Genomic DNA, 11,163 nt, shown 5'->3' with positions numbered 1-11,163 from the left:
GAGGCCTAAAGCAGGAAGACTGCGGTGAATTCCAGGCCAGCCCTGGCTACAAAGACTCTGTTTCAAAAAGCCAAAAAGATGATTATGTCTATCTAGCTGGATAGGAAAGAGCACAGTGCCCAACGCAATGGTCCACTTAAAATGGACTATAAAAGCTTAATTCTTCCCACTCTGTATATTTGACACAGTGGCAGGAGTTTCTACCAATTTTCTCCTTACAGCGCTATCTTAGACGACTTTTCACAAAGCGTTCGTGATGATGGCAACATCTCAGGGAGAATCCTGACTCTACAAGTCCCCGCCTCCATTTCTTGCCCTCAACCCACAGAATGACTTGCCCTTACTTGTTATGGCGACTATCCAGCTTTGTGCCAGGAGTCTCGCGGGGGTTGCTGGGATAGGGACTTTCCCCTCCCACGTGCTCACTCACACAGGCTAAAGTTCTGAAGCTTCAGTTCATTGGGACTATCCTGGCTGTAGGTATCGACTACACTTAGTGGACACCTGACATCCAGGCCCGCATCCTACTTCCCGGCAGGGTGTCACGCTCCCCCGAAGACTGGGTAAGTAATTGACTGAGCGTGATGAGTCCTCTCTGGTCACTGGCTCTCTCGGTTTGCATACATAAAACTAGAGAGAATCGTGGGGCTTGGGGGAGGGACAGTGCGGTTGAGATGGGCGGAATGGAAGCTTGGCGGGCGGGATGAACGGGGATGTATGTCAGATGCTGAAGTGAGTATAGGTGATGATGTTAGGATCAACTAGCCTCACGGTCATGCACCTGCAAAGCAGATCGAGCATTTGGGGACCCCTGAGATGGCCTAAGGGGTTTTCTCTCCGCTACCCTATACACGCCTATCTACCGGCTCCTGGGTAATGGAAGCTCCTGAAATAATATGCACAAAGCACTATGACTTGAGATTTTTTTCGAGATTCATAGCTTAAGACTTAAGACCCCATAGCATCCTAATGAAACCTCGGGCTCCATTCCTTGATGAAATCGGGGTGATCCGGGAAGCCTTAGCTACTAAGGTCCTGCAACTTCCGGACCTTTGTCCCTGGAGTGATTTCTTTTTTTTTCCAGCCGCTTCTCGACCCTGCTAGATGAAGAAAATCCAAGGAAAGCCTGGAGCACTAGCGGTGCTAGCCTGAAGTGTTTGCCCTCGGGGCCCGACCCAACCTCTTGTTCTGAAAGGCCCGCCGGCCCTGTTATTGTTTGGCTCCACTTTTACGTTCTGCCGCTTGCAGGAGCATTTCCGGTTTCTTTTTTCCGGAGCAAATCACTGTTCACCCGGCGACGGGGGAGTAGCAAAGCGGGGAAGAAATGCATTCTAGGCTGGTTCTGTTGTTTGAGGAGGAAAACTGCTATCCTCGACATATTATTTTTCTGGATTACTTGGTTATTGCTTTTGCAAAGGAGATGTTTATTTAAAAGAGTGCGCCGATAGGTCGTTTCTTCGTGCCGGAAAAGCAAATTACCGAGTATCCGGTTTGGGGGTGAGCCATTCCCTTGCTTAACGAATTCAGCACGTACTGAAAGCGGAAGGGGCGGGCCTTGGCCGGGGCGCCCGGAGGTCCTAAGTGCAGTCGGCCCGTACGGACCGGTTCTTCCCAGCGGGAGGTGGCAGAGCTCTGTCTGGGCGCGGGTATTGCCTGTCCCCGCCACTTCAATTTTTAGGGCAGGTCATTTTATTACAGCTTCTTATCGCGCACCAAACTTCGTGCGTGCCTTTTTTTCTTCTGGTTTTTTTTTTCTTTTTATTTTGTAAAAAGACTATTTCCACATAGCACTTGAAACGGGAAATAATTTGCTTGTTCCTCTGAAGACTTAGTAGTTTTGGTGTAAAGAATAAGGGGACAGTAGGTAGACTGGAAATTTTTGTGTGTGTGTGTGGCTTCAGGTGTAAAACTGAAAGGAAGACTAGGTTTATTCAAGTTTATTAGGTTAGTATTAGATTAAACTCCTACGCTTAAGGAACCCCAGCTGTGAAGGTTAGACAGGACAATCACAGAGGTCCAGGGATGCCTTCTTATGCAAATAGCTGACCTGCTCTTGCAATCTCTTGAGTGGGTTTGGTTTAGGACTCTCTTTTGAATGTGAAAAGATCCCAATCGGAAGTCAAAAGGAGGTGCCTCTAGGACCCGTCCCTGTTTACAAATGTAGATATATTTAAATTGTTTCTACTTAAAAGACTACTTGGTGAGGTATCCTTTATCTACAAAGGTCTCCCAGTTTCCCTGAATAATTTAATACAGAGCGGGTTGAGGGTCTGGGGTAGGTAGTTTATGACCTTAAATTATGCTTAAATCATCTGCAGCTTAGCTTACATATGACCAGGCAATGTAAATGCTATTCAAACAAATCTTACAGTGTTGACAAAAAAAAGAAGCCAGGCTGGACCAGGTGCTGCAGGCCTTTAATCTGAGCACTAGGGAGGCAGAGGCAGGTCAATATCTGAGTTTCCGGCCAGCCAAAGATACACAATGAAAAGCTATCTCAAAAAGAAAAAAAAAATATGTCACGTATGTTAGTATTTACACAGACACAAGATTACCTGACAGCAGCAGTTTAGTAGCACTAGAAATGCCTGAAGCAGGGACAATCTCAAATTCCAGACCACAGTGTCTGATACATACAGGGAGTTCAAGGTCTAGGGAGACCCTATCTTTAAAAAACAAAAAAAAAAAAAAAAAAACACATAAGTTCAAGGTCATCCTTCCCTCTGTAGTTGTAGGCCAACTTGGGATAAATGAGACTGTGTCTACAAAAGGGGAGGGCATAAATTAACATACATTAGCAAATCAGAGCTAGCAGGTTTTTCTCCTGAAAGGGTGAATGAGGAAGTCCTGGTGGCACGAGCCTTTAGTGCTGAAACTCTTGAGATGCTGAGGCAAGAGTCCATGAGTCAAAAACCAACTTGGGCTACAGTAGCAGGGCCTTGTCTCAGAAAAACAAACAGCTGAAGATACAGCTTGTGGTAGAGTATTTTACCTGGCAAACGTGATACCCTTGGTTTAAATCCTGGAACCAGGAAAACAAAGGCTAAACCCAGCTTGACCAAATGTGATTTGTCCATAGATTGCTATATTGGAGTCAAACAGAAATCTCTGTGATTCTCAGCATTAACATCTGGGGGTGCTTCCATAGAGAAAGGGTAGTTACTGTGCCCTCCGTCCTGTTTCCCAATCCTTTATTTCTGTTTTGGTCATAATTTTGTTTGCCTGAGAGTGTTTCTCTGTGTAGCCATGGCTGGCTGTCCTGGGACTCCCCTCTGTAGACCAGGCTAGCCTTGAAGAGCTCCAACTGTCTCTGCCTGCTATGTGCTATGTGCTGGGATCAAAGCCACCGTTGCCTGGCTTCTTAGATTTGGAACAAGCCTCCCAGCAAACTGAGTACCTGGGATCCTAGCACTACAGTAGTTAAGATAGTAATGAATTTGAGGCCAGCCTGGAGTACCTAGTGAAACCCTGTCTCAAGAAAGGGGGAGGAGCGGGGAATCAGTTCCAAAAGTGATGCTTCCTTAGAGTCCTCAGAAGGGACAGAAGAAGTAAATTTGATTACTTAGTTACTAACTTGGTGTCGATTTGAGACCTAAACTAGTAAGCTTTTAGGAAGGAAGCTAACAGTGTGTACATAACTTAACACTTTGTTTGTTTGATTTTTGTCTTTGGCTGATAGAATGAACCAACTGTCTTCATCTTGGTGCAAGAGAGGGTTACAAGGCACCTTCAAAATTTGCCAAATAAGCACTTAACATTTCCTCTTGTATCCACGTTTTAGTTACATAAACAATAAACAAACATTCCTAAACTAGATGTCCTGGCTCATACCTGCAAACCCAACACTCAGGAAGCTGCAACAGAAGAATTGCCATATAGCCAAGCTACAGAGTGAGGAGACTGTCTCAGAATATAAAATAAAACTAAATAAAAAATAGTAGTCATCGTTTATCACAGTGTGTGTGTGTGTGTGTGTGTTGCTCATGCATGCTCATTAACATGCATGTAAGAGGTCAGTTGACAGCTAATTTCTTCTATTAGAAATTAGTTTTGGAGTGATCAGTCTTGGTGCCTGTTCTGGTCACAGATCCATATATTTTCTGATTTATATAAATTATTTTGAGTCTTTCTGCAAATTGTATTCTTCACCCAATGTGTTTCTGAAACATTTTTCAAAACTCTGTTTTGTTTGTCTATTTCCCACCAACATGTTGTGATTTCTCCTTGCTCCACGTCCAGAATAACGCCAACAGGAGCGGGTTTTTGTGCAAGGCTCTTGCTGCCCGCATTGACTGTTCTCGGAAGTACACCTAGGTGTGGGTTTGCTGAGTGAGATGCGTGCTTTAAGTTGCACCAGACACTGCCTTGTTACTGTTTAGAACCAACAAAATACATTTGTCCCGGTCCTTGGCCCCTACCCCACCCACCTTTTTTCCAATGCTGGGTGTTGAACCCAGAGCCTTAGACATAACACGGAAGAACACTGCCACTGAGCTACACTGCCAGCTCCCAAAGATTTTTACACTAAATTCTACGTAACATTAGGATCGTTTTGTTCAGCGTAGCACGGTGTGGCCGGCTTCCCTGGGTCCCGTCCTTTGGCGGTAGTTAGTAGTGTTTGTTCCATTCCGGTTTGGGGGTTAGTTGAGGGTTGCCATTGACAAGCCTTGAACCTTTCCAGCTATTTTACCTCGAGATCCTGGGTCCTGGATAAATGTTTTCATTCCCTTACCCCTGCCAGTTGCTTTCTCAGGATCAAATGAGATGAGCCCCTGAAAACAGCAGGCCTGCTAGGCCTGGAAGGCCTGCAGTGGTTGTTCTCAAACCCCTCCTGAGTCCCAGCCAGCATTTTCTTAAACATCCAGCCTCCCCAGATACTGTGAGAAGTTCCATATTGGCAACTGTTCTTTTTAGGGAAGCACTCAAAACCTAATTATTACTACTACACATGCATATACACAGGCTATGCTAAACAGAGTTCCTTAGCAGCGTGAACTGGCAGTAATGGGCAGTGGTTAGTGCCGCGGGAGCACTGCTAGCTCAGAGCAGATGAGGTATTCATTCTTACATGTATGTGGGCTGTTGGGGGAGGGGGGCTGAACCCAGTGCTTCACGAATGAGTCTACACCAAGGACAAACCTCAAATGAAAGGGCCAAAAGGTAATCCTTTCAGATAGGTACAGTGGATGTGATGTTTACAGTACACGTGTTAGTTAAATGCTATAGTTTTAACTATTAATCTGAAGACGCTCTGGGCCTCCCTCACCCCTTTTCGTAGCCAGGCACCTCAGTACTCAGAATGAAGGGGCTATAATATCTGGTCCTTCGCTTTCTTCATCTAAGATCAGCCTTAACTACAAGAGAGCTGTGCATAAGAGCCCACGATGTGCTACATGGTTTGGGAGGCCATCTTTAATAAAAACTCATCCACTTGCCCTGTGTCTTGGCAGGTCACCTGTCAAGTGGCAGATGTGACCATCAAGACAAATGAAATAGCCCATATGGGAAGACTTCTCAAACTCTTAAATGAGAAAGTGATTAATCTACTTATAAGTAAAAGTAAATGTTAAGATTATAGTCAATATTAACAGTAGTTATCCTGGAATGTTTGTCTTTGTTGTTAGAAAGGAAACATGTCCTAGGGGGCTGGCCAGAATTCAGTCCCCAGAAAGGGAGAACCAATTCATGCAAGTTGTCCCCTGACCTCCACGCTCGTGTCTTGGCACCTTTAAATAAGGCGCAATAAATAAGTGAATGTTTAAATACGGAAGGTAGTCCAGGCAGTGGTGGCGCATGCCTTTAATCCTAGCACTTGGGAGGCAGAGGCAGGCGGATTTCTGAGTTTGAGGCCAGCCTGGTCTACAGAGTGAGTTTCAGGACAGCCAAGGATACACAGAGAAACCCTGTCTCGAAAAACCAAATAAAATAAAATAAAAATAAATATGGAAGGTAATAGCTACATGGCTGATGGTAAATGAGTGAGTGTATCAAAGTATCATACAGTGTAACTGCTGTGAAGAGTGATGGTGTGGCCTGCTAGAGATTGGCTGACTACACATCTGTGTGTGGGGTGGTGGATAAGGAGGGGGGGAGCTGTAGGGTGCAAATGTGGACGGGCTTGTGGGGGTGGGAAGTACCTCCCTGGTTATCTGTTCCTTAAAGCAGCTTGTGGTTCGAGAAGCTGATAGGAGGCCAGGCCAAGGCTTGAGCAGCCAGAATAAAAGAAGAGCCGCCCATCCCTGCTTCTCTGGAAATGGTGTCCCTCACAGCTGTCTCAGGTCCTGACTTCTCAAAGGAGCATGGCCGACTTCTTGGATACTTGTAACTTCAAGCTTTCCCACCTGCACATAAGTTTCCCGAAATAACGACTCTGAAACTCAAACTATATTTGCAGACACCTTGGCCATAGCTTTGGTTTGTTCTCTAACTTGCTCATAACTTAATATCCCTATTATTGTAACCTTAGTTTTACCACGTGGTTGGTTACCTCTGCTCAGCCCCCTGCTTCTGTCCTCTGTATTACTGGGGGAATCCCCACACTTTCAGAATTTAATCTCCCTACTGGATGTCCTACCTTTTTATTCTACCCTTTCCTATAAGCCATAGTTTTTTGTAATTGGCAAGTTATGCATCCATATGGTACATGAGCTATTCTCTTTACAGATGACTACCATGGAGGATTCACAGTCGGATATCAGCATCGAGCTCCCTCTGAGTCAGGAGACATTTTCAGGCTTCTGGAAGTCCATGTGAGTGGATCTTACGGGGCCTCTAAGGTTCTATCCCACCATACCTGTATCCTCTCCTTGTCTGTGAGAAACACAATAGTGTTAAAACATGGTACGGTGCTGGGCGCCTGTGATCCCTGCACTTGGGAGGTGGAACAAGGCAAGGGTCTCAGAAGTTTGAAATCATCTTTGGCTACATAGCAAGTTTGAGGCCAGCCTGGGAAACATGAGATTCTGTCTCCAAAGAATGGAAGGAAATCAGGGGAACTAACTCTCTGTTCTTGTTTTCCAGACCTTCTCAAGATATTCTGGTAAGGATGGGGCAGAAAGGGACTTGGGCTTTGGTGGGCTGGTGGACTGGTGGACTGAGAACACCATCCTGACGTTCTCCTTTGGCCCATCCACAGTCTCCCTCGGTGCTGTCACCTAATCCCATTGAAGATCTGTTCCTGCCCCAGAATATTGCAGAGTTGTTAGAGGACCCAGATGAAGCCCTCCAAGTGGCAGCAGCTCCTGTGGCACAGGACACTGTAACTGAGGCCCCTGCACTAGTGGCCCCTACAGCAGCCACTCAGTGGCCCCTGTCATCTTTCGTCCCTTCTCAAAAAACTTACCAGGGCAACTATGGCTTCCGCCTGGGCTTCCTGCAGTCGGGGACAGCCAAGTCTGTTATGTGCACGGTCAGTGGGCCTGAGGAATTGCCTTTTGTGTGACCTTTCAATGCCTCTTTTTCTCTGTCTAGATTTGGGGTTTCCTCTTTAGCCTGTGGACTGTGCCTCAGAGTTTTATTTCACCCTGAGCCGTTTTTTAGCCTTTTCTTCGACCTCTCCTATTCTCTGCATCTCTCCAGGGGACATGGAACTTTCTTTCCTCACATTCCTTTCTTGGCTTTTGAAAATAATCTTCTGAAGCCAGGCACAGAGGCATGCACTGTAGGCCCAGCTGCTAGAGACGTTGAGGCAGGCAGGATTGCTTAAGGCCAGCCTGAGCATGGAAGCAAGGCCCCTTCTCACCACAAACAAAAACAGCCCAGTGGGGTGACACACACCTGTAGCTCCAGCACTGGGGAGGCTATGGCTGGAGGAACAAAAGTTCAAGGTCATCCTTGATTACACAGTGACATATCCTCTCAAAAGAAAAAAAGAAAAAGAAAAAGAGAAGCCAGGTGAGGTTGAGGACAGCCACCTGGTGTGTAGACCCCGGTCCTGTCGTTGCAGGCGGCCCTCGGCCACCGCACTGGATCCAGTAGGTGCTTGGACAGTGTTTTTCCTTAGTTCCCCTCTTTGACACTTACTTGTACCTTGGATTCTCTGTTACATACAGTACTCCCCTCCCCTCAATAAGCTGTTCTGCCAGCTGGCGAAGACATGCCCTGTGCAGCTGTGGGTCAGCGCCACGCCTCCACCTGGTAGCCGTGTCCGTGCCATGGCCATCTACAAGAAGTCACAACACATGACAGAGGTCGTGAGACGCTGCCCCCACCATGAGCGTTGCTCCGATGGTGATGGTGAGCCCTCAACACCGCCTGTGGGGTTAGAACTGGTTGCCCAGGGTCTCCCAGCCTCTGACTTACTCTTCTTCTTAGGCTTGGCTCCTCCTCAGCATCTTATCCGGGTGGAAGGAAATTTGTATGCTGAGTATCTGGACGACAGGCAGACTTTTCGGCACAGTGTGGTGGTGCCATATGAGCCACCTGAGGTCGGCTCTGACTATACCACCATCCACTACAAGTACATGTGTAATAGCTCCTGCATGGGGGGCATGAACCGCCGACCCATCCTCACCATCATCACACTGGAAGACTCCTGGTAGGAAGCCACGGGCTAGGTTAGGCTAGCATGTTTCTCCCCAGCCTCTGCCTGTTTCTGTTCCATGAGCTCCACCCCCTACCGCGTGCCCAACCCTCTTTAATTCCTACCCTATCTACTAAATGAAGTCTCCTCCTCTGTTCCCTCTCGGGCTTAGGGACTTCTCTTATCTGTGACTTACCTTGGGGTCCCTGTAACTGGAGCTTCAGCTCCAGATATGACAAGAGGGGTTGGGAACAGGTGGGGCCTGGTTTACAAAACAGTCTGAATAGGGCCCAGCTTTCTTACTGCCTTGTGCTGGTCCTCTTCTCGTCCCGGGTAGTGGGAACCTTCTGGGACGGGACAGCTTTGAGGTTCGTGTTTGTGCCTGCCCTGGGAGAGACCGTCGTACAGAGGAAGAAAATTTCCGCAAAAAGGAAGAACATTGTCCCGAGCCGCCCCCAGGGAGTACTAAGAGAGGTGAGCAGGCCTGACAAAAGACAAAGAAGGTGGAGGAGGCTGTTCAGCTTCACCCTGAAGTCACCTCTGGCTTTCTCCTTCCACAGCACTGCCTACCAGTACGAGCTCCTCTCCCCAGCAAAAGAAAAAACCACTTGATGGAGAATATTTCACCCTTAAGGTACCAAGGTTGGGAGAGTCGCGTGTCAGAGACAAGATGTATCCATTGTTGCCTCTGTCTCTTGCATGTATAAAATAGTAGTATTATCAGATTAAAATTCCAGGTCTAGTACACAAAATGCTAGATCTTTTTCTAGCTATGACATTAGCTTCAGAGCATGTGCTCTGAGGCTGTGGTTGCTCAGACAGTGGTTCTCAGTTGTAACTAACTTGAGAACACCAACTTATACCGGAACACAGGTGCTCATCTGCTTGGGATGGGAACATGTCCTAGGAAACTCGTCATAGGTTGAAAATACCATATGTCAAAAATGTATTTAGAGGCAGGCCTGGTTGGCATGTCCTTGTAACTACAGAACTGAGTGGGGTAGCTCAAAGCTGGCAAGAAAAAGTAACCCAAGAAAGGACATTCAGGTTTAAGGACGTAACTCAGTTTCAGAATACTTGACAAGCTTGCACCAGGCCCCAGATTCGGTCCCCAGGGACACATGGTGCGTTTAATCCACCTAACCCACTGGACTCTACAGCTCGGCAACACTGCGCATGTCCCAGGCTCTCCCTGTTACGTGTCTGTCCTCATTTTGAGCACCCTGCTCTGCTTCCTCTAACTGAAAAGACCCAAGTTTGTTATACACGTTCTACTGAGTCCCTATTACTTTCACACCGTCATAAAGACCTCCCCACATAATAGAAACAAGCTGTAAGTTGAGACAGCTTAAGTTAGGGACCAACTTTCAGAAAGGAAATTGTTAAAAGCGTGAAAGTGGTTGAGTGACTGACTGTCCAGCGCTTCTGTCCCACTTCACTCTTGCTATAGATCCGCGGGCGTGAACGCTTCGAGATGTTCCGGGAGCTGAATGAAGCCTTAGAATTAAAGGATGCCCGTGCTGCAGAGGAGTCTGGAGACAGCAGGGCTCACTCCAGGTGAGCGAGACCTGGGCCAGCGCCCGGTTGTGATGCTCTACCCTGACCTCCCTCCAGCTCAGCCTTTGTGGTAAAAGACAATAACCCTACTCTGCTGGATGTGTGGGTTACTCAGCCCTATGAGGCCTTAGTTCTCACCATTTCAGGCTCTATAAAGTGGGATGAGGGACAAGGTATGCTCCTATAACCTCAGCAGTAAGGAAGGCAGAGTCAGGAGGGTTTTTGGAAGTTTGAAGCCTTCATAAACTATATAAAACTTTAGGCCAGCAAGGGCTAGCTACAAAGCAAGACCCTGTCTCACAGTGATGATGATGTTGATGGTGGCGGTGGCAGTGGCGGTGGTGACAGGGAAGATAAGCTGGTTCTCAGAAGTACTCCAGCATGTTCTGTGAATATACCTACCCATAGTAGAAGCCATCTTAAATTCCCTTTTTTTCAGCCTCCAGCCTAGAACCTTCCAAGCCTTGATCAAGAAGGAAAGCCCAAACTGCTAGCTCCTATCACTTCATCCTCCCCTTTTCTGTCTTCCTATAGCTACCTGAAGACCAAGAAGGGCCAGTCTACTTCCCGTCATAAAAAACCAATGATCAAGAAAATGGGGCCTGACTCAGACTGACAGCCTCTGCATCCTGTCCCCCATCACCAGCCTCCCCGTCTTCTTTCTTGCCATTTTATGACTGTAGGGATTATTACGAGAGCTTCCGCTGCCTCTTTTTTTTTTTTTTTTTTTTTTTTTTTTTTTTTTTTTTTTACCTTGTAGCTAGGACTCAGCCCCCTCTTTGAGTACTGGTCCTGGCCCAGGTTGGGAAATGGGTTGGTAGTCGCCAGGTCTCTGCTGGCCCAGCGAAATCCTATCCAGCCAGTTGTTGGACCCTGGCACCTGAAATGAAATTTCACCCTACCCCACGCCCTGTAAGATTCTATCTTGAGCCCTCATAGGGTCTACATCCTCCAGGGTCCATTTTCCTTCCACTCTGCAAAGCCTGTCTGCATTTATCCATCCCCCCACCCTGTCCCCCTCTTTTTTTAACCCCTTTTTATATACCAGTTTCTTATTTTACAATAAAATTTTGTTATCACTTGTA

General features: G+C 47.0%; 1 protein-coding gene across 6 annotated transcripts; it reads left to right on the top strand.

The window, feature by feature from the left end:
• The first annotated feature begins 400 nt into the window (after positions 1–400).
• Tp53 (tumor protein p53) lies at positions 401–11,163 on the top strand. Of its 6 annotated transcripts, none has more exons than XM_034505540.2 (11): positions 406–563; positions 1,085–1,497; positions 6,664–6,749; positions 7,021–7,039; positions 7,136–7,408; positions 8,052–8,235; positions 8,314–8,536; positions 8,859–8,995; positions 9,082–9,155; positions 9,972–10,078; positions 10,613–11,163. In XM_034505540.2, the coding sequence occupies exons 3-11, from the start codon at positions 6,664–6,666 to the stop codon at positions 10,692–10,694; spliced, it is 1,185 nt and encodes a 394-aa protein (XP_034361431.1). In that variant the 5' UTR covers positions 406–563; positions 1,085–1,497; the 3' UTR covers positions 10,695–11,163. The 6 variants fall into 6 exon arrangements, with proteins under 6 accessions (XP_034361430.1, XP_034361431.1, XP_076792635.1 ...); XM_076936520.1 differs by lacking the exon at positions 1,085–1,497 and adding an exon at positions 6,163–6,278 and having other exon boundaries at positions 411–563; XM_034505539.2 differs by lacking the exon at positions 1,085–1,497 and having other exon boundaries at positions 401–563.

This window comes from Arvicanthis niloticus, chromosome 6, assembly GCF_011762505.2.
Source record: "Arvicanthis niloticus isolate mArvNil1 chromosome 6, mArvNil1.pat.X, whole genome shotgun sequence".
NCBI lineage: Eukaryota > Metazoa > Chordata > Mammalia > Rodentia > Muridae > Arvicanthis > Arvicanthis niloticus.
The sequence above is the reverse complement of the archived record's forward strand: the minus strand, read 5'-3'. Positions and strand labels throughout refer to the sequence as shown.

What these genes read in the sequence shown, in the direction of transcription:
- Tp53 (XM_076936518.1), top strand. Translation starts at nt 6,637, where the DNA reads ATGGTACATGAGCTATTCTCTTTACAGATGACTACCATGGAGGATTCA. An exon ending in CCAAGTCTGTTATGTGCACG is followed by an intron (nt 7,409 to 8,051) that starts GTCAGTGGGCCT and finishes TGTTACATACAG; the next exon opens with TACTCCCCTCCCCTCAATAA. An exon ending in CCCAGGGAGTACTAAGAGAG is followed by an intron (nt 8,996 to 9,081) that starts GTGAGCAGGCCT and finishes CTCCTTCCACAG; the next exon opens with CACTGCCTACCAGTACGAGC.